Raw genomic sequence first — 22844 nt, forward strand, 5'->3', positions numbered from 1 at the left:
GCAGGTTTTTAAAAACCTTTGGTCATTTTTGTCTCTCTCCTCTGGACTCTCCAATTTGCCCATGTCTGCCTGGATACGTAAATTAAGTTGTCAAGGGATAAAAGGGAAGGTCCTTTCATGGATTGAGAACTAGTTAAAAGACCGGGAACAAAGAGTAGGAATTAATGATAAATTCTCAGAATGGAGAGGGGTAACTACTGGTGTTCCCCAAGGGTCAGTCCTCGGACCAATCCTATTCAACTTATTTATAAATAATCTGGAGAAAGGGGTAAACAGTGAGGTGGCAAAGTTTGTAGATGATACTAAACTGCTCAAGATAGTTAAGACCAAAGCAGATTGTGATGAACTTCAAAAAGATCTCACAAAACTAAGTGATTGGGCAACAAAATGGCAAATGAAATTTAATGTGGATAAATGTAAAGTAATGCACATTGGAAAAAATAACCCCAACTATACATACAATATGATGGGGGCTAATTTAGCTACAAGTCAGGAAAAAGATCTTGGAGTCATCATGGATAGTTCTCTGAAGATGTCCGCGCAGTGTGCAGAGGCGGTCAAAAAAGCAAACAGGATGTTAGGGATCATTAAAAAGGGGATAGAGAATAAGACTGAGAATATATTATTGCCCTTATATAAATCGATGGTATGCCCACATCTCGAATACTGCATACAGATGTGGTCTCCTCATCTCAAAAAAGATATACTGGCACTAGAAAAGGTTCAGAGAAGGGCAACTAAAATGATTAGGGGTTTGGAACGGGTCCCATATGAGGAGAGATTAAAGAGGCTAGGACTCTTCAGCTTGGAAAAGAGGAGACTAAGGGGGGATATGATAGAGGTGTATATAAAATCATGAGTGATGTGGAGAAAGTGGATAAGGAAAAGTTATTTACTTATTCCCATAATATAAGAACTAGGGGTCACCAAATGAAATTAATAGGCAGCAGGCTTAAAACAAATACAAGGAAATTCTTCTTCACGCAGCGCACAGTCAACTTGTGGAACTCCTTACCTGAGGAGGTTGTGAAGGGTAGGACTATAACAGAGTTTAAAAGAGAACTGGATAAATTCATGGTGGTTAAGTCCATTAATGGCTATTCGCCAGGATGGGTAAGGAATGGTGTTCCTAGCCTCTGTTTGTCAGAGGATGGAGATGGATGGCAGGAGAGAGATCACTTGATCGTTGCCTGTTGGCCCACTCCTTCTGGGGCACCTGGCATTGGCCACTGTCGGTAGACAGGATACTGGGCTAGATGGACCTTTGGTCTGACCCGGTATGGCCGTTCTTATGATACTCCAAAGGAGTTAGGCACCTAAATTCTTATATTACGCTCCACTGCGGTGCAGCAAACTCCCGCTGACTCACTCAGTGCCTGTGTTTGGCAGGCAAAGTTCCTTAGGCACCTACGTTTCTTCCTCTGGGCATGCACGCTGCCGCCTCCCTCTAAGAATCTGGATGCTTATTACCCGCCTAAGCCCCAAAGTGACTTACAAACCAGGGGAAGACAGGCATTTAGCTGCCTCAGTTGCGTGCAGGTCTTGAGCCAGTGGTCGTGCTCAGAGGCCGTATACCGGATCAGGCTCCTCAGGCAAGTTTACACAAAATAGTCAGTGGCGGGGGAGAGGAGAACCTCCCTCAAAACCTTAGCCCAGGGTACTTAGCCTTAGGGTACTCACTTGGGATGTAGGAGAGCCCCAGTTCAAGACCCCTTCCATCTGAAGGGGAGAAGGGATTTACAAGGAGATCTCCGGTGAGTGCTCTAGCCACTGAGCTATGGGATATTCCATTATTCCTGTGGAAACTGTTGCACTGTGGATAAATAATTAAAAAGTCACTGGAGCAGGGGGACTGGACCCTGGGCTAAAAGTTATGAGGAGCTCCTCCCACCCCTCCACCTTCCTCTTGCAAAAATGGCATAGGAACCCAACTGCAAAGACAGTTCCCAGCACCGCACTGCAACCTGGACTTAGGTGCTTATCTCTGTGAGAGGGGTGAGGCTTAGCACTTTGGGGAGCTTCGCTGGCTCCCTCCCTACCATGCTGGGTTTTCTCAACTGCAGTCTAAAGGCACTTGTCTCTCCCCATGCATTGCTTCGGAGCTTAGACACGTAAGTAAGGCATTATGATGTTCAGCGTCGCAGCATTTAATTTTTAGGTGCCTAGACAGTTACTGCGATTCAAAGCCTATTTGCATTTTTATGTCCATGCCGTCTTTCTTAAAGTGAGGCACCTGATAACTGTACATAATACTCCAACTGAGGCCTCACCAGTGCTCAATTACTTGATGTGTCTGTCTTAGCAGATTTTAGCCTTTTTTGCAACTGCATCACATTGCTGGGTCGCATTTAATTTGTGATACCCTATAACACCCAGATTCTCTTCAGCAGTAGTGCTGCCTAATCAGTTATCCCCCATTTTCATAGAATAGAATCCTAGAATATCAGGGTTGGAAGGGACCTCAGGAGGTCATCTAGTCCAACCCCCTGCTCAAAGCAGGGCCAATTCCCAACTAAATTATCCCAGCCAGGGCTTTGTCAAGCCTGACCTTAAAAACCTCTAAGGAAGGAGATTCCACCACCTCCCTAGATAACCCATTCCAGTATTTCACCACCCTCCTAGTAAAAAAGTTTTTCCTAATATCCAACCTAAACCTCCGCCACTGCAACTTGAGACCACTACTCCTTGTTCTGTCATCTGCTACCACTGAGAACAGTCTAGATCCGTCCTCTTTGAAACCCCCTTTCAGGTAGTTGAAAGCAGCTATCAAATCCCCCCCTTATTCTTCTCTTCTGCAGACTAAACAATCCCAGTTTTGTATCTGTGCATTTGATTAATCCCCCCCCCCTTGTCTTTATTGAATTTCATCTAGCTGATTTCAGACCAATTCATTAAGGTCATCTTGAATTCTAATCCTGTCCTGCAAAGGGCATGCTCCACCCCCACCCAGCTTGGTGTCATCCCTAAATCTTATAAGCACACTCTCCATTCCATTATCCAAGTCATTAATGAAAACATTGAATAGTACTGGACCCAGGACAGATCCATGCAGGACTCCACTAGATACATCCCCCAGTTTGACAGTGAGCCATTGATAACTACTCTTTGAATATGATCTTTCAATCAATTATGCACCCACCTTATAGTAATTTCATCTAGACCACATTTCCCTAGTTTGCTTATGAAAATATCATGTGGAACTGTGTCAAAAGCCTTACTAAAATCAAGATGTATCACGTCTACTGCTTCCCTCTAGTCACAAGACCAGTAACCCTGTCCAAAAAAGAAATTGGGCAGTTTTGGCATGATTTGTTCTTGACAAATCTATGTTGGCTACTACTTATTGCCCTATTATCTTCCAGGTGCTCCTCCGGAAGATCCTGAGCAAGTGGACCCAAACAGGATGTTTTCAGAAAGAGCCAAAAGAAATGTTTCCCAGAATCCTGAGCAGAGTCAGCACATATCAGAGAGGGAGCAGGAAAACCACAAAGGGGGGAGAGAGGAAAAATCCAGTGACCACCAGGGAGGTTTCAGTGTTCTTAATGAAACCACGATCCAGCTGAGAGTCCACATGGGGGAAAGATCCTACGAGTGTGCTGAATGTGGGAAAGCCTTTAGTTGGAGATCACACCTTACTGCCCATGAGAGAATCCATACAGGAGAGAAACCCTATAAATGTCTGGACTGTGGGAAAAGTTTTAGTCAGAGATCCCACCTTACTACACATGAGAGAATCCACACTGGTGAGAAGCCCTATAAATGCCCCGACTGCAAGAAAAACTTCCGTCGCAACTCACAGCTTATTAATCATCTGAAATCCCACATGGGACAGAAGCCATATAAGTGTCCCGACTCTGGGAAAAGCCTCCGGCGCGTTTCACGCCTTACTGCGCACAGTGGAGAGATGGCTTATCAGTGCCCGGACTGCAAGAAAAGCTACAGTCAGATGTCACACCTCGTTAGACATCAAAGGTTCCACACAGGAGAGAAACCTTATAAGTGCCTCGACTGTGGGAAAAGCTTCTGTCAGAGCTCAGACCTTATTACGCATCAGAGAATCCACACGGGGGAAAAGTCCTACACATGCTCTGAATGTGGGAAAAGCCTCAATAGAATCTCACACCTTGTTGCACATCATCGATCCCACGCTGGAGAGGCGCCTTACCAATGCCCCGACTGTGAGAAAAGCTTCAGTCAGATGTCGCACCTCATTAGACATCAGAGGTTCCACAAGGGAGAAAAACCCTACAAGTGCCTCGACTGTGGGAAAAGCTTCTGTCAGAGCTCAGACCTTATTACGCATCAGAGAATCCACACGGGAGAGAAGCCCTATAAATGCCCTGAGTGCGGGAAAGGATTCAGTCGGAGCTCAAACCTTATTGCCCACCAGAGAACCCACACGGGAGAGAAACTCTATCAGTGCTCTCACTGTGGGAAGAGCATGACCCGGAGTTCAAACCTCGTTCGACATCAGAGAACTCACACCAGGGGAAAACTGTTTAAAAAAAGCCTGGATCCAACCTAGCCATTGTGAATAATACACTGGCCTTTTCCTGTTAATGATGGCGGTGTTTGGACCCAGTTACTCAAAGGAGGCTCCTAATTTCTGTTGAAATCAATAGAAGTCAGGAGCATAAATAGCTTTTGACAATCTGGGCTTTGGCTCCAATGTACGTCTGGGGTCAGGAGATTGGGAACCAGAATGAAAGGCACAGTTGCTTGGGAATTGTGACACAGATGATGAACATAGGCATATGTTCAAAGACCATTATACTGAGATAGACCATGCACATGAATCTGCGGAATATTCATAGTCCTTTGTATCGATGCAGGCATATGTTTTCATGTGTATGTTTCAAATCTGTAGAGAGTGATTAATGCAAAACTCCCAAACCTGGCTATGTAGCTGTCCAATCTTTGAAGTCTGACCTCCTAGGCCATAGGGGGAGTTATTAAAATTGGTAACTAACTCAGCTTCCCTGAACAGAAGATTCCCTCACAGTGATCAGGTTGATTATTGTATTGAATTAACTGGATTTGTCTATTATTTTCAGCAAACTGAATATTCTCTGTTAAGTTTACCTTTTTTATCTTATTTTTCCCTTTTCTCTAGAACTATCTTTCTTTTGTTTTCTGCAATTTCTGACTTATTCTTAATAGCATTCTAGTTAAGAAAACCTATACATTCAGGAGCACCGATGGACTGGTTTGGGTTTGCAATGTCCTGAACTGGATGCTGGAGACAGAATTGGGATGATGTGGTTTTTTTCTTACTTTAAATGCAGAGGAATAAAGTGCAACTGAGTTTCCCAAAGTCTGAGTCTTACAACACAAATGGGGTGAGATTGGGGCCTGTGGGAAAGTCTCTCGGTAACACTGTCCTAGTGCTGCAAATCTGTGGATGTGCGCATCTGGGGATATCCATGGACCATATTGATGGATGCAATCCAAATCTTATAGCTAGAGCCCTAAAAATCTGCGGATATCCGCTTGATATCCACTTGATATCTGCGGACCACAGATCGGATGTGGATATAAATTTTGTATCCACCCAGGGCTCTAGTGAATGTAATTACATCAGAGGTCTGCTTTTTGATATAGTCATCCTCACAGAACCATCAATACATTACTATTGCCCTTTTAATTTCATTCTTAATGCATTACACTATAATAACTCTGACATAGACATATACTGGGGTGGCCAAACTTACTGACCCTCTGAGCTGCATATGACAATCTTCAGTAGTTCGAGAGATACAGCGCACCTGCTGAAGCTCCGAGCCCTGGCCGGTGCGCCCTGCGAGGCTGAAGCCCCTAGCCCTAGCCCCTGGCTGGAGGGCAGAAGCCCCTTATCCCACACCCTCTCCCCCCCGCAGGGCAGAAGCCCTAAGCCTCTGCCCCCCTCCACTCTGGTAGGCAGAGAATGGGAGGAGGGCTCCATGAGCTGCACTTTAATTGTAGAAGAGCTGCATGTGGCTCACAAGCTATGGTTTGGCTACCCCTGACATTTACCTATTAAAAAATCCTATAACTGAGATAGCTCCATGGCTGAATTCCTTGTACCTGCCCCAGTTAGAATCTGAGTTATCACATGCACTGTATTTCTCCTGTCACTACTTGCTTTATTTTCAGATTTATTTATTCATTTATTCTTCTAGGAGCAAGTATCAAAGAGTTAATCCCAGCGTAAGGCATGTGTAAATATATTATTAATTTAGGTGGAGTCTAAAATACCTGGGTTCAGTATAAAACTACATAACAAGAGAATCAATCAAGGAGTTAATCTGCTCCTTGCATGAGTTAGCAGTACTGATAAGGTATCCACATTGAAATTGCAGTTACTGAATTATAAATTCCCAGTTTACTTAATTTGAATTGGAATATAATAGAATAAGCAAAGTTAGAAATGGAAAATGTCCATTTGTTCCCATCCTGTCTGTTTCTCTCAGCAAAGTGGGTATTTTCTAGAGGTTGTCTGCCATTTTGTGGCTGTGGCGTTAACAGCCGAATTCACCTCACTCCCACCCCTTGCTGCAGAATCGTGTTCCAAAACCTAAATGTAGGGCTGCTCCTATGCATTATGGTGATACAAATAAATAATCTTCAGGTTTTTTAAAGAAAAAAATGTCCAGCCCTTATGACTGCAAATAAACATTTAAAATGTACTTATCAACCCCTGTGGATATTGTGCATGAGGATGGGGCAACTGGCTTGTACTAGTGTTGCTGGGTTGGGGAACTGCAACTTGAAATACCACTCATCCCACACCCTCTCCAAAAATCAGGTTGCTTGTGACTACACGTTAGTTCCAAAACCTTCAACTGACCATGCTAAAACCCAAATAACTTCCCACTCTTTCCACTGTGGAGACTGTTCCGCAGATCTCATTGCCAGAGCATGTCCCCTGCCCTTATATGCAATTTACAAACTATTAGGCATGGGGAATGGGGGATACCACTCAAGACTGAAGTGGCCTACTGGCGATGTAAATTTTGAGTTCCCTTCTCAGCAAAGGTCCCTTGATCTCAGGATTTGGCCTTTAGTTATTCCAAGCTGAAGTCTCTCTTTCTTCTGCTGCCCCACAGAAATTTCATCTGGAAGTTGGTCACACCTCAGGTTTAGGAGATGCTTGTATCTGTTTATGTCTGATGCACAAACAAGTTTTCAAAAGTGGATTTCTTTGCTTTATGGGTAGCTGGTTGGAGCTGAGTGAATTTTTTATTTTTTGCAGTGAATAGTAAATTGACCAAAAATGTGTTTTGGGGGGTATTGAAACTACTTAAGAATTCAAGTTGATTTTGGAAATAGTTTGGTTGAAAACAAAACAAAAATTTCAGCAATGTCAATGATTTGAATCCACATTTTATTTCAAAGTGTTTTTGTCTGTTTTTTTTGGTGAGGGAAAAGTCACTTTCAGTCTGAAACTAACAATTTTTTTCACTTGTTCCATCACACAACTCTATCTGAATACAGTGAGGTTAGGGGGGTGGGGGGGTGAGGTTAATTAGCTCCAAGCACTATTGGCTCTGGTAATTGCTATTGGGAAGGGGGTTGTCTTGTTCCCTCCATTCCCGTATCACCGGCTGAGCTTCCTGGGTCACATGCAGGGCCGGCTCCAGGCACCAGCCCAGCAAGCAGGTGCTTGGGGCGGCCAACGGAGAGGGGCGGCACGTCCGGCTCTTTGGTGGCGGGTCCCTCACTCCCTCTCGGAGCGAAGGACCTGCCGCTGAATTGCTGCCGAAGACTGAAGCAGCGGTGGTAGAGGTGCCGCAGATTGCGATCGCGGCTTTTTTTTTTTTTTTTTTTGCTGCTTAGGGCGGCAAAAACCCTGGAGCCGGCCCTGGTCACATGCAGACAGTAATAGCAACAATATCCAGAAGTTGGACCTGCTGCTTCCCAAGTGGGATCTGGGCCATGGACAGACCTTCATTAAACCTGCCTCTGTGCCTGTCTGAGTCGGGCACTTTCTCCGGTGGCTGGAACTAGCCTGCAAGGGCAGCTCCAGGCTTAGCTGACATCAGCTCCTGAGGCAGAGCCTCCGTGTGATTGAAAGAGAAAATGCTAGGGAGGGGCAGGAAAGTGATGCTCGGCCCTGGGAGTCAGAGGCCTCACAGCCCTTGGGAATCTGCTCCCCTGTTTTTAATGCCCAGGAAAGAGCAGTTTCAGGGGAACCATGAAATGGTCAGTTTTGGGTTCCCCTTTGTCTCTCTGGAGGTGACATTGCAACAAAGGGAAGGGGTGAATCATAATGAAATGGAGGGAGGGAGATGGAGTTATGTCGATCTAACTTTGTAGTGTAGACCAGGCTATCACAGGGCAGTTAAGGACATCACAGGGAGAGGTGAAAAGTGGGGCTGGGTAGGAATAGGCCATCAAATCTTCATTTTAAAATCTAACCTCATTACTGCTCCCCTTTGGGCTCCCCTCAGATTCCACAGTGATGATTAGATCTGCTCAAGGACAGAGACATGTTTGCTCCATCAGACATGGCAGGTTTTTAAAAAAACTTGGACTGTGTATATTTGTAAGAACTTTTCTATAGAACCCTCTTCCTTGTGAGTCATGTGAAATCTCCTGAAATTATCCATGTAGGTCTTTTAGGGATTGGCACCCTCAAAATCTTTGCTAATTTTAGTGAATTTAATTCTTTATTGAAGGCTCTAGCCACAGGCTGTGGGGAATCCTTTCAGGTATTTGTGCTTCAAAAATTGTTATTTCGTTGAAATAATAATCTCTCTCAACATTCCCATGACTTCATGGTAGTCTATAAAAGTAGGTTCAGCTGGTGAGAAAAGCTCTGTCAGATTTTATCCAAAAAGGTATAAACTTCAGATCCTCCTGTTAGCACTTTTCCCTTCCTATCAGTATTTCATTTAGTAGTAGAATTAAGCAGTAGCAGAGAGCAGAGGTGAGTGCATAATGGATTTTTCGGTTTTCATCAAAGTGAGATACTCAATCACATTTTGTTTCAAATCTTCCAAAACATTTTGATTGACTAGAAATCTTTGGTTTGGTTTTTTATTTAGTTTTGAGTCAACTAAAATGTTTCTGTCAAGTTGAAACAATTTTGTTTTCAAGTTCTGTTTTCATTTGGCTATTTTCAAGTACCATCCAAACCTGCCACCAGCCTGTCTCCTACTTCCTGTTGCATGATTAACACATGGCTTGGGTGGCAGGATGCTGTAGGTAGGAGTATGTGCACAGAACAGGCAAATAAATGGTTCCTTAACCCTTTATTTTTAATTTTTAACTTTAATTTTAGCCAAATTGGCTCAAATTACTTTATTCTGGGACTTTGTAGGGAGTCAAAGGGAGCCCCTTATGACAAGAATGAGCTGTCCATGGACAGGAGAAGGTCATTTGCTAAAAATCCCCATAGAAGACAAAAGGCCCCTGTTAGAGACCTAGCCTTGGATAAGGGATTCCTACGCTCTGGTTTGAAAGGGTAGGTGGAGGAGGGGAGAGGAGAGGAAGGTGGTAGAAAGTTGCAAAATAAGTTAAACAAAGCTTTAAAAAGTAGAACCAGCCTGGAAGAGAGAACATGGTCTCAGAGGGGAAAGAGCAGTCAGGCATGCAAGTAAAAAAGGGTGAAATTAAGGACCGTATCCAGGCACACAGCTCAACTAGGCTGCATGGAGTCAGGGGAGGCAAGCCTCTGGTCTGGAAAATAAAGTTCCTCCCAAAATCTATTCAGCAAAAGGGTAAAAAGCAAACCCACTCTTAAGTTTAAGCACCTGATGAATGGCTTTACAAACGCTGAGTCTAAGTCTGAAAATGTTGGCCTTTGGTTTTTTATGCAACTTCTCTGCTCCCTTTGGGGTGTAGTTCACTCATTTTAATAGAATCCATCCACTGTATGTTTTCCTTTCACCCAACTGTGCAGCCTTCCTTAGATGTAATTCAGGGAACAGGACAACTAACTATGAAGCTCAGTGAGGTGTGAATTTTGGCGGTCTATATAGGCCAGCAATTTTTTACTCTTACTCTGTGCTCTTACATGCCATCTGTAGTACACTCTCTAAGTAGGGTTTACTGTGGGGTTAGGGAAAGGGCATGCTCTTCTGTACATGACTTCTGTAATATGATGAATGTGGGGGCTTTGGTAGTATATTTATGATGCCTGAGTGTGCCTCAGTTTCCCTCTGGGCTTTGCATTGCCATGGTATAACTACATTACTAAGGAGTGTGTGAAAATCTACACCTGTGAACGACGCAGTTAAACCGACCCAACCCCCAGTGTGTAAACAGTGCTAGGTAAACAGAATTCTCCCATCCACCTAGCTACTGCCTCTCAGGGAGGAAGCATACCTACACTGATGGGAGAAACCCTGTCGTCAGCATAGGTAGTGTCTTCACTGAAGCACTACAGTGGTGCAAGCCACATGGCAGCGTTTTAAATGTAGACAATCCCTGAGTGTAAAGCAAAGGGAGGAGCTGTTAACTCAGCAGGCTGGCTGGAAACCAGAATCATTAAACTAAATAAAGTCTACACATGTGAATGGTGGATCGGAAGAGACCATGGAAACCCCAGTGGCGGGGACAGTAACACCTAGCAACCAACAGCCAAGAGGAAGGAAATTTCCCACACTGCTTGGCTTCCCTGCAGAGAGAAGGTCTCCGAGCTGGAGAAGAAAGAGGAGAGGTAGTAGAGAGACCAACTTCTGTTGGTGAGAGAGACAAGCTTTGAAGAGGAAAAGTGCCAGGTGGCTGTGTTAAGAGCTAGGATGCCCCTGACGTGGGCCAGACCGAATTCTGTCTTCACCTCTTTTCCTTTCTATGCTAACCTAAGGACTTTCAGATTCTGTGAGCCAGCTGACTAATAAATTGTTACCTTGTTTTGAAAAGGCTTCTTGGTGTTGCTGCAAATACTTTACAGGAAACATTGTGCTCTGGAGGAGTACAGGATAAGCCTCTCACAGGAGACTGACTCTGCTGGACTTGCTACAGGGAGCCATGGAGAAAGACTGGGATCGCTGGTGCCACCAGCCCAGTCTTGGAGGCCATGGGCCACACCCTGTGGAATTGTGTGGCTTCTTGAGACCTGGCAGTCTATCGAGGTCACTCTCCAGGGTTACAGGCTGGGACATAAACCAGACCCTGTGGATCCATGACACACAGAGGACATCTCTTGCATTGATGTTTTATAAATATACAGTAGAGAACAATGCTGCATTGGTACCTTGGATGTGACCTCATAGAACATTTTTATATTTTTTAAGCTTCTTTAAAACATCCCAGCTGTACTCTCTTTGGGCCAGAACCTCAGCTGGTATAAATCAGCATAGCTCTATGTTGATACATAGCAGCTGAGGACCATGGCTCCATGAACAGTGAGCAAAACCAGCATCCACACCAGGACTCTGACAAATGCACTCAAAGAAAAAGGACGTTTAACAAAACGACAAGTGTCAAAGCAGTACTGAGGTGAAATAACTGATATTGGGGATTATGGCAAATGCATCTCCAGCTTCTCCAGTGGCTGTACTGATGTCCCCCAGACTGCCGGCTTGATTTGGGGCAAGATATTCTGCACAGAAATATATTTTAATTTGCACTAAAAAAAAATCATTCCTCTGGTAAAATGCTGCTGTATTTCCTGGTTCACTGAATCTGCCCAGAAAGCAACACTACTAATATAGGAAGCCTTATAGGAACCAGTGGGGAAACACACATTTGTGGAGTACACATCCTCCCACTGTAACAACACAGTTCTTGGCAGAGAGTAAGAGGAGATAATAAACCATTAAACGCCATGGGTATGTCTACACAGCAAAAATATCCCAGTGAATCTCAGAGCCTGGGTCTACAGACTGGGGCTTGTGGGGCTCATGCTACCATGTGGACTCAAGCTCCAGCCCAAGCCAGAACATCGACACAGCTATTTTTAGTTTCCTAGTGTGAGCCCTGCAAGCCTGAGTCTATAGACCTGGGCTCGTAAACTCACCACCATGGGTTTTATTTTTCCCACTTTGCAGACGTACCCCATCTGGCCAGATTCCATTCTATCCAGGGTTGATCCAGAGTGACTCCAGAGTCTGGTGGGGCCACTCAGTATTCACCCTAGCATCACTGAGAATAGAATCTAGATCCTTTTTCAGTGTTTGTTGTGGGTATTTTATCTGAACAGCCCCTTTCAGCTCACTTTCTATCAACTTCCTCCCCTCCCCCCCCAACAAATGTGGACCACTGAACCGTCCCCAGCACTGTTTCCACCACCGAAAGTTGCTGATGCTGCTGTACAGTGATGAACTCAGCCAAGTCTGAGACATTTCCACCACTGGCTAACTAATGCTGATGTTTGGGAAAGCAGAAAGGAAGGGGTTAAGATTTGAACTGACCTGAAGAAGCCTGTGAGATCACTGAGAAGACATCCATGCATTTCCACTGTTTGAACACAAGGGGGGAGAGGGGACTTACTCCACAAAATTCCAGAAACCAGAGAGCCCCAGGACTTCTCTGTGTGTGGAAAGTTTTACCAGTTATACCAGCATAAGAGTCCTGTATTCAGTTTGCTTAATTCCTGTGGCTAAATGTTGTCAACTAAACTGGAAAAAGGCCACTCTTATATCGGAATAAAAGCTTCCACGTGGGGCTGGGGGGTTAAACAGGGATAACTACATCAGTTTAAATTCACACCTTAACTTTCCTGTGTAGACAAGGCCTCAGCTGGCATGAGGGAACTCAGGCCTCCAGGAAAAGACCCAAGAAAGTACTGAGGTGAGGAATGTGTACTAGGATTCAGGAAAAGGCTAGACATTTATATGGATAATAATATCATCATTCGTAGTCACACCAGCCCAGGAGCACAGCCATGAGGGGTGTATGGCCAGGCACTGAGTACCAATAACCCTCTGGCCAGCTCTCCAAGATATCATTGGCTTTGTCCATCACTCTGATGCAGCAGGCAGGAGAGGCCGCTCTTCCATGTGGACTCTCCGGTGTCTATTAAGGGTTGAGCTCTGAGTGAAGCTTTTCCCACAGTCCCAGCACCGGTAGGGTCTGTCTCCGGTGTGGATCCGCTGGTGCCTGACCAGGTTGGAGCTGCGGCCGAAGCCTTTCCCACAATTGGAGCACTTGAAGGGCTTCTCTCCGCTGTGGATCCTCTGGTGCGTAGACAGGGTGGATCTCACACTGAAGCTTTGCCCGCACTCAGGGCATTCATAGGGCTTCGCTGCGACGTGGATTCTCTGGTGTGAGGCAAGGCTCGAGCTCACACTAAAGCTTTTCCCACAGTCCGGGCATTTGTAGGGCTTCTCTCCATTGTGGATCCTCTGGTGTTTGACCAGGTCCGAGCTCTGCCTGAAGCTTTTCCCGCAGTCGGTGCATTTGTAGGGCCGGTCACCCATGTGTGTGCGTTGGTGTTTGATGAGGTCAGAGCTCTGGCCGAAGCTCTTCCCACAGTTGGAGCATTTGTAGGGCCGGTCACCCGTGTGGGCCCTCCGGTGCCTGTGCAGGTTGGAGCTCTCGCTGAAACTCTTCCCGCACTCAGTGCATGTGAATGGCTTATGCCCGGCATGGATCCTCTGGTGTTTAATGAGATCTGAGCTGCGCACAAAGCCTTTTCTGCACTCGGGGCATTTGTAGGGCTTCTCTCCCACATGGGCTCTCTGGTGTTTCACAAAGTTGGAGCCATCAATAAAGCTCTCCCCGCAGTCCCCACAGCTGTAGGGTCTGTCCCCCAGGTGGATCCTCTGGTGCAGGATGAGGAGTGACCTACGGCCAAAGCCTTTACTGCAGTCAGGGCATTTGTAGGGTTTTTCCTGGCTGTGGATTCTCTGGTGTAGGACCAGGGTGGAGCTCCGGCCGAAGCTCTCCCCACAGTTGGGGCAGGTGAAGGGCCTCTCGCCTGTGTGAGTTCTCTGGTGGGCGAGGAGCTCTGAGCTCACGCTGAAGCTTTTCCCGCACTCAGTGCATCTGAAGGGCCTCTCGCCTGTGTGGGTTCTCTGGTGTCTAACGAGGTGCGAGCTCTGGCGGAAGCTTTTCCCGCAGTCAGGGCATCCGTAGGGTCTCTGCCCCGTGTGGGTCCTCTGGTGGGCAGTGAGGTCTGAGCTCTGGCTGAAGCTCTTCCCGCATTCCGAGCACGGATAAGGCCTCTCTCCTGTGTGGGTCCGTCGATGCTTAGTGAGATGGGAGCTCACGCGGAAGCTTTTTCCACACTCAGGGCATTTATAAGGTTTCACTCCTGTGTGGACTCTCTGGTGTGTCAGGAGCCGCGAGCTCCGACTGAAGCTTTTCCCGCATGCATCGCATCCGTAGGGTCTCTCCCCCGTGTGGATTCGCTGGTGTTTAGTGAGGTCTGAGCTCTGGCTGAACTTTTTATCACAGTGAGGGCACTTATAGGGTTTCTCTCCTGTGTGGATTCTCTGATGGGTCGTGAGGTTTGATTTCACGCTGAAGCTTTTCCCGCAGTTGGGGCAGTGATAGGGTTTTTCTCCCGTGTGGATTCTCTGATGCGTAATCAGGTTCGAGCTCCCACAAAAGCGTTTCCCACACTCGGCACATTTATGAGGTTTGTCTCCCCACTGGGCTGTCTGATGTTGTCCCAGGCCTGAGTGCAGACCAGAGCCTTCCCCACACTCTGTATACAAGTATATATTCTCTCCAGTTGGGAAGCTCTGGGGGACATTCTCACCCTTGAAGCCTTTGTCACATGAAAGGGACTGAACCTTTCTCTTTCCTGAGCAACTTCTCTGCTGCCTTTCTGAGCTGCTGTCAGTCCCACAACCTTCTCCCTGGCCAGGCCCCTGCAGACCCAGCTCCTTAGGGACGTTCTGCTGGGGACTGTCCTCCACATCCTCATTCACCATCCCCTCTGCAGCTGCAATAAATGGAGGGAATCCAGACACGAGTCCTTGCCTCTGACAGGGAGAATAAGAGTCTCAGGAACAGAAACTGCAAAGGGAGTGAAATAATCATGAGGGATGAAAAAGAAGGAGTTAAATCCCCCCCAAATCCTCCAACTCACCCAGAGGAGAGAGAAGAGGAGCCAATCCTGCCAATTCAGCCTATCTGAACCCCCAGAGAAAGGAAGGGGGAAGGGAGAGAGCTTACTGACAAGGGTGAGTAGGAAGCCATGAACGGCATCTGCCAGGAGGATACAATACCTGCTGGAGAGCTGGGGTGATATCAGACAGAACTGGGGGAACTCCGGGGCTTTGGCAGGAATCCTAGCTTTTTAATTCACGCACCTGAGGGCTTCTGGGTTGCTTGAATGAGTTCCTCACTGGTGCACATGCCTCCTGGGATCTCCTGTCCCTCAAATCCTTGGAGATCTGGGACCCACAGCTCATCGCCTCGTTCCATCCAAGAGATCACAGATGGTGAATCAGAAATCCTGCAGAGGGAAGGAAAATATGTGAGATCAGGGTCTGTTACATATTCTTTGTGTCTTTCCAACACAGAATGTTCCAGGATTTTACACCCAGTTTCTTACTTTGATAATGGGGCATCTCACATTAGCTGCACAACTGAGTTACAAAAGGAGTATAGCAGCATTTCACAAACTTAGAGTCCCGACCCAAAAGGGGATCACAAAGCTATTGTAGGGGAGTCGTGAGATCACAAAAAATATTGTGATAACCTTTAGGTCCTTTGCTAGGGTTACCATATTTCAGGTTCCCAAATAGAGGATGGAGGAAAGGAGAACTGGAGTGGGAGGGGGGAATATAGCAGCCGCTGCTCTCCGGCTACCCAGCTCTGAAGGCAGCGCCGCTGCCAGCAGGGGTGCAGAAGTGAGGGTGGCACTACCATACTGTTGCTTTACACTTTTTGAAAGGCTTCAGTGCTTTTGACTGCAGAGATAATGATTACATGCTTCGCTTAGTGCTCCTATGAGTATGTACAGTAATTTGCCATCACTTTTTTCTGGGGGTTGGGGAGTGTTGTCACAGCCTGAAATACTTTCAAAATGGGGCCCAGCAAAAAAAAACAACAACCTGGAGTATAGGGTACATGCAGTTGTAAGAGTCACAATCTGAATGACCTGCCAACCAAGAATAAAGAAGGAAATCTGTAATCCTTCTGAATACAGCTGAGAATCCTGCTATCTGTTTGCAGGCATATCACAAAGAGGAAAAACAACTGCAAGGAGTAGACAATCTGATATTCATTGCTGTTTTCTAGATATTTCCATCACTTATCTGACCACCATCACCCTAGTATTTCAGCACCTCATAATCTATAATCTATTTATCCTCAAAGCACCCATGTGAGATAGGGAAGAGCTATTATTATTACTTAGATTGCAAACTCCTTGGGACAGAAATTGTCTTTTTGTTCAGTTTGTACAGTGCCTAGCACAGCGGGGTCCTGCTCCACAACAGCAGCTCCTAGGCAAATAAAAAAAATTCTCATTTTACAGGTGGCAAACTGGGGCCTGGGAAGCACTTTGCCCAGCATCACAGATAGAAGCTGGAGCAGAGTAGGAAATTGACATTGAATCTCAAGAGTGCCAGGCTAGTTTCCTAGATCACATTTCCTCTCCAGAGAAAATTCACCTCTTTGTCTGATTAGAACCTGCAGGCACCCGCACACAAAGTACACTTTTCATGGCATCACTAAGCTACTGCATCATTATCCCTCAGCAATAATAGAGGCCCTTTGGGGAAGTTTCCTAGTGAGAGACATGTTGCACCCCCTGTAGGGGATTCTGGCATCTCCGGACACTGCAGGACACGACTCAATCACTGCCCAGACCTACAGCAAGGGAAATGACGTCACCAAATATCCAGAAGATGACAGTCCCCTCAGCAATAAGCAGCAATTTGGGGATTTGGGAAGAACAGACTTTGCAGACAAATTTTGTGCATTCCATAAATAGAAACAGTCCTTCTCTTATGTGAGTGACAGAAAAAGATGTGCTGGGAACCCTCCATCCCAGAATCTGTCCTTTGGACACATATCCTTCCATACCACCGAGCACGGCAGCTGGTTCTCCCTCATACTTTGGAATCTACTGCTCATCCCACCTGGGTCCAAAATAGCCCACGTCTGTTCAGAGGATTCTGCAGGCGTGAGGTTTTAACCTGGTTTTGAGGAGGAAGGGGCTGGCATTTATGGAGGATGGGCACTCGTTGGGTGCTGCTGGCGCTGGCTTTAAGAGGCATTAATTTAATTTGTCTCAAAGGCAAATTTTCTGTGCCCATTAACCGAAACAATAATACACAAATTACTGTCAGCAGAAAAGCTGAATCATGAGACAGTGCCTGTGCCTTTACAATGCTCTTTGCAATTACAAATGACCAGCTGCGTCCTCAGGTCTTGGTACTTCTGTTTCTCTGGTCTGGTCTATCCTGGGAGCTGGGAGGCCTTGTCTGGGCTTGGGCTTGGGCAGGACTAGGAGTTTGTGAGAACTTCCCTGGAGTTACTTGGACAGTTATCCTATCCAGCTGTTTCTGATACACTCATTGCTGTATTTTTAGGCTCTGGATTTTTGCCTCTCTGGTATCAGAAACTATTCCCAGAAGTCCCTGCCTATCCATCTATGGGCACTTCAGGGCTCTGGTTTCTGAATGCAGAGATCGGGGAATTCCCACCCCCATCCCAAACAGTTTGTTCCTAAAAAGAAAAGGCCTCATTTTAAGCAATTCACAACAAGTCTTTATTACTATCCCGCCCTCCCATGAATGCTCCCCCCCTCCCCAACAGCTACCTGACAATCCCTGCCTGAGCTGGCTCCCCTGAAGACATTTCCCTTCCCCATCCCCTGGGATGATGGGACCATCTGGGGTGAAACAAGGGTGTTATTCTGCAGCCTGTCGGGTTGAGAAGGGTGACCGAGGAGGGGCTTTAGGCCTTTTCACACCCCGATTCCCTCCATACTCTTTTCTTGAAGACAGATGCTCTAGACTTTGCTACACTGGGAAAATGCTTGCTCACTTTATTATAGAGCAGATCCTGCTGCTCCCACCAATACGAAATGCTCGAAAACATTCTTAAGCACTCCCCAGTAACAGAGTCTCTGAAACAAATGCCAGAAAAGAGTGGAATCTAAGGAGCTGCTTTGGGTATAGCTACGCGGCATTGTAAACCCAGATTCAGGCACAGGTTTGAGCCCAAACCCCTCCTACCCTCCACACACAAATCTTTCTGAGTCCTCAGAAAGCAGTCAGGACCTGAGTCCTAAGACCCACCAGGAATGTTGGGTCTGAGCCCAAGTCCCACTGGGACTCGGGCGCTATCATTTTGCAGTCTGGACATAGGTCAAGCCCAGGTCACCAGACTCATGTCTGGAAAGTCTGCCAACGCTTTCCTAAAATCTCATGGGTTAGAAGGGCCGAGAAATTCTGGCCCAACACTACCCACTTGACTCCAGGAACCAGAAGCAACCCCACTTGGTTCACATCCAGCTGTTCAGCATTTAATCCTTCCCTTTTTTTCTGACTCCTGAACTATAAGCACAGTTTACCATCTCCTGCATTAGCTATGGCCAGTAAGAAGATATCCTAGGCCATGTCTCCACCAAGCACATTGCTAGCTGGTTACAGGAACAAAGCCAGATTCTGGTTATGCTCTGGTGTGAGGCAAGCGAGATGATTGACTTCAGCAAGAGTACCAGATACGATCTTGTGTACCAGGACATATCAGAGAAGCTGGCAATGTTGGAGATTGACCGGACCATTGCTCAATGCAGAGAATGAATCCGGTGGCTCAAGACCGACTACTAGGAGTCAGGGATGACAACCACATTTCTGTCTATCTGCCTCTTAGACAAGGAATTCAACCTAGTGCTGGGAACTGCAGCAAGCTCTGAGTCCACAGCAGTGCATGACAATCTCTTGAGTCACAGGCAGCACCCCAGGAGAGCCAGGAGCCTCTGGATCAAGCTCAGGAAGTGTCTCTGATGCTCACTCAGGTCCCTGGGGATGCTTTGCTGCTGGAAAAGCTGCAACACATCCTGGGTCCATACTCAGAGGAGCTGTTTCAGCATGCCTGGAAGAGTAGCTTGCAGCGGAACGGGTGGAAGAGGTAGAAGTAGCACCAGAACCCGTTAAGTTTCTGCCTCCACATTTGTTATTAAAACACAGATGGGATGGATTTCCAGCTTACGACCAAATTAAATTATTACTACAAGCTGGCAGAATGCACACCAGTACCTTGGCATCAGCCCTACCCCCACCCCTACCACCATGTGAAATTCAAAAAGGCTACTGATAAGGGAAAAGAAAAGTTAAACATGCAGCTATGGTGAAATTTGTACTAGACACGCGCACATTGTTTTGTTGGGGTGTTAAAATTAAGAATCTTACATTGCCCTCCCCAAGAGTATGCTGCACCATGCGACTTGGTCATACCAGACCATCCTGAGCCACCTGACCGATTACTCAAGACAGTTACGGGAGGGTGGGGGGGGAGGGGAGGGAAGGGAAGTATGCAGTCCTCGGGTGCCTGAACTGCCTGAAATAAACCAGGAGGTTGTATGTAATCCACAGGTCCCGTACTATGAGTCCATAAATGTTCTGTGGAGGGAGTGCTTTGTAAGCCTTTGTTACAGAAGTATGATCAGGGCCAGTGTTGTGAGCCAAAGCTGTCCTTGGTCACTGCATTATTTCAGGGAGCATCCAGGGAGGCTGCAATACATCTGCAGGCAAACACAACATCCTATGGATTTCCCCATGAATTTTCAACCAATCCTCATGATTGCAAACTTTTCTCAGTACAGGAACTCCAAATGGGTGGTCACATTTTGCAGCAGGGCATACTTTCTAGGGCCTCCTTTGAAGGTCACTAGCCCCCTCCAATCATATATGTGCTGGTCAGTCACTATAAGCCTGAAAAGCTCTTTAGCAAGTATTTAGATTACTTGCTTCAGGCATCTTGGAATAGAAGATCCCTTTGCCATTCAGGAATCTCCAGAACTGTTATGTCCTCCAGAAAGTGGACTACCTAAAAAGATTGTAAACCCATAGGTAGTAAACTGAAGGTGTAATTAAATCATTTGTCAGGCCCTCTGAGATCAGGGCACATTTTCATAAGCCATGGCAAAAGAGGGTACACGGGGTCCCCTAGAACAGTTGTTCTCAACCAGGGGCCCGGGGCCCCTGCGGGGCTGCAAGCGGGTTTCACAGGGTCTGCCAAAATAAACCAAAGAGCAGGCCGGCATTAGATTCGCTGGGGCCCAGGGCAGAAAGCTGAAGCCTAAGCCCGAGCCCTGACGCCCGGGGCTGAAACCAAAGCCCAAGCAATTTAGCTTTGTGAGGCCCCCTGTGGCGTGGGGCCCCAGGCATTTGCCATGCTTGCTACCCCCTAATGCTGGCCCTGACTTTTAATCTACTGGATAAGCAGAAAAACAATTGTTGTGGCACAGGTGAGCTGTGGAGTTAGGAGTCAGAAAGAAAAAGATTGAGAACACCTGCCCTAGAACAACAGTGGGAACAGTTACTCCATTAACAACAATGTTATTTGGTGGGAATACTGTCCCAGCCTGTCTGTAGGTAAAGTCCTGATCTGCGGAAAACCCAGCATCACGCCCTTTGCCAGGGCAGCCAACATTAGCGTCCATCAATAGGCATGTGTGGTCAACGAGGGCCTGCACAATGATGGAGTAGTAACCTTAGTGGTTTATGTATTCAGGTGGTTCTTGAAGAGGGCAAACTACAGCTGGGGGGAAGTCCCATTGATGGCTCCAACACAATTCGGAAAGCCTGTTCTCTCAAAACCAGCAGTTATTTCAGAGACAATGTTTATGCCCATCACCTTCGGGTAAATCACAGTCCTGATGACCTCACACACCTCGACTTTTGACTTACCCACACCAAACTAGTTAGCCATGGACCTGTAACAGTCAGGAGTAGTCCACTTCCATCCCGATGGCTATAGCCACCTGCTTCTGGACCAGCACAACCTCCCTCATGTGTGTGTCCTGACCTGAGAGGATTGTGGCAAGCTGATCACACAGCTCCAGGAACCTCTGCCTCTCCATGAGAAAGTTCTGGAGCCACTCCTGGTCTTCCCAGGTCCACAAGACAACATGGTCCCACCAGTTTGTACTTATGGCCCTGCTTCAGAAGCACAGGTCTACATGGAGAATCTGTGGCAACAGCAAGTCATGAGCAGCTTCTGCCAGTTGGAGTCTGGAATGTCTGTACCTCTTTCCAAGAGGTGTCTTCAGAAAGTCAGAAAACACCACTGCAACATCCACAGTATCTCAGGGATGCTCCACCTCTTTCCTGAAACAGGAGTAAAAGTGCAACTGGACCAGTTCAATAGATTCCTACATCCCAAGGCCAGAAAGGACCATTGTGATCATCTAGCCTGACCTCCTGTGTAATACAGACCACAGAACTTCCAACAGTGCTTCACCTATGCTGCTAGTGTAACACCAACAAACCCCAATCCTTGGCAAGCAAGATCAAACCTGGGACCTCTGGAGCTAAATGCATGTGCCTCTACTGCATGAGCTAAAAGCCACATGGCCCTTAGCTAAGGCTATAGCAGACTCATTAATCTCTAAGTGGTCTCAGTGCCACTAGAGGGGACAGAACACCACACCCAGGTGGTGTGTAGGTTATACTAACGCTGGTTGCAGGCAGCGTGAATACGACTTAGCAAGCGGCTGGATGTGTTGGCAGGCTGAGGCAACTTTGGGTCAAATGCCACAGAATGGACAATCAAGTTTTCCCACAGTGCGCCGAGGCCTAAAGCAGCAACAGCTAGGGAGGATGCTAGGAATCCTGGCATAGGCTGGGTTATGCCCACAGAATCAGAAGTTTTGACTTGGGTCAGCAAGGTTGTGACGCTCAGATCCAGAAATCGTAAACCCAGTACACCATACAGTCTGGACGCAAAAGTGTGGGCCTAGGAACACCAAGTCTGCAGACTCAGGTCCCACAGACCTGGGTTTACAATGCAGGGTAGATAGATCTATGGGGGTCTCCCTGACACTGTCCCCAGGGCAGTGCATCCCCCCAGCAGCGCGGGGACCAGGCAGAGGCAGGAACTGGCTTCTTCTCTCCCTGCTCCGCCCCAGGAAAGTCAGTCTGCCCCGGGGTGCTGCAGGGAATGGGGCTGGGCAGGGCTGAGAGCCGGGAACCTCCCACCCCACTGATTGCTCCTGTTGCCCCTGCCAGTCTCTGCCCCTGTCTCCCTCCCGCCCTCTCCCCTCCCCTCGGGCTGGGAGACTCGGTCCCTGGCCCAGCCCGGAGCGTTCGCTCTCCCGGAGCTGGTTCGGCTCCTGCAGGCGCTCAGGGGAGCAGAGCCTGGGGGGGCCAGAGAGGGGAGCAGCTCTGGGACTCGCAGACCCCGCCCGGGAGCAGAGCTGGGGCGAGAAGGGGCCGTTTGTGCACAGTCACTTTCCTGCCCGGCCCCAGCCCTTTCCCCCGGGTCTCTCCCCTCACCTGCAGCCTCCGGCTCAGGGGCTGGTGTCGGCAGAGCCCGGGGCTGCCCCAGGGGCTGGTTCCAGCTGCCGCAGAAAGTCCCCCCGGCTGGGCACGGGGGGAGGGGTCAATGCAGTTTTCTCTCCTCACAGACCCCGCTGGGGAGCAGCAGCGCCTCAGCCCGGTATCCCAATTACGAAGGGATGCAACAGCATCCTGTGACCCAGGAAGTTCAGCCTCTGATCATCAGGCTCTGGACAGAAAAAGCAATGGAGGCAGCAGCCTCCCTCCCTTAACAATAACCAGAGCCCTCTGGTGGCCACAGCTAATCAAAACGTCCTTCCCTCACCTCCCCAGTGGAGACAGAAAGGCAGCACGGGAAGGAATCCGGTCAACAAATGTATATTCTGGAGCAATGCTGGTCTCTCCATAGCTATAGCTGAAACTACAGCCTTCCATTGTAAGCCAGGTATAGAACCCTGCACTCTGCAAAAGTAAAGCAACCCACCTGAAATCTCACAAGCCAGATAT

General features: G+C 47.4%; 2 protein-coding genes across 7 annotated transcripts in view; one reads left to right on the forward strand and one right to left on the reverse strand.

Annotated features, from left to right (window-relative positions):
• The window catches only part of LOC128847906 (zinc finger protein 271-like), a 59358-nt gene extending 52101 nt beyond the window's left edge, over positions 1-7257 (forward strand). Inside the window, exon 7 of the mRNA XM_054047638.1 lies at positions 3363-7257. Within this exon, the coding sequence (XP_053903613.1) occupies positions 3363-4525 (1163 nt within the window). The 3' untranslated portion in view covers positions 4526-7257. The remainder of the gene's footprint in view (positions 1-3362) is intronic.
• Positions 1-22844, reverse strand: part of LOC128848260 (zinc finger protein 271-like) — a 144799-nt gene that overhangs the window by 44916 nt on the left and 77039 nt on the right. For 3 of the 6 annotated variants that reach the window (XR_008446998.1, XR_008446996.1, XR_008446995.1), the window contains exons 1-3: positions 22335-22561; positions 15189-15334; positions 12339-14892 (exon numbers count right to left, since the gene is read on the reverse strand). Coding sequence is in view for 2 of the 6 variants with exons in the window: in XM_054048146.1 (XP_053904121.1) it covers positions 12888-14807 (1920 nt within the window). In the remaining 4 variants the exon portion in view is untranslated. Of the gene's footprint in view, positions 1-1680; positions 1814-7346; positions 14893-15188; positions 15335-22334; positions 22562-22844 lie in introns of those variants that run through there. The other 3 variants (XR_008446997.1, XM_054048146.1, XM_054048148.1) reach the window with 3 other exon arrangements.

This window comes from Malaclemys terrapin, chromosome 13 (genome assembly GCF_027887155.1).
Source record: "Malaclemys terrapin pileata isolate rMalTer1 chromosome 13, rMalTer1.hap1, whole genome shotgun sequence".
In the NCBI taxonomy this organism is placed as follows: Eukaryota; Metazoa; Chordata; order Testudines; family Emydidae; genus Malaclemys; species Malaclemys terrapin.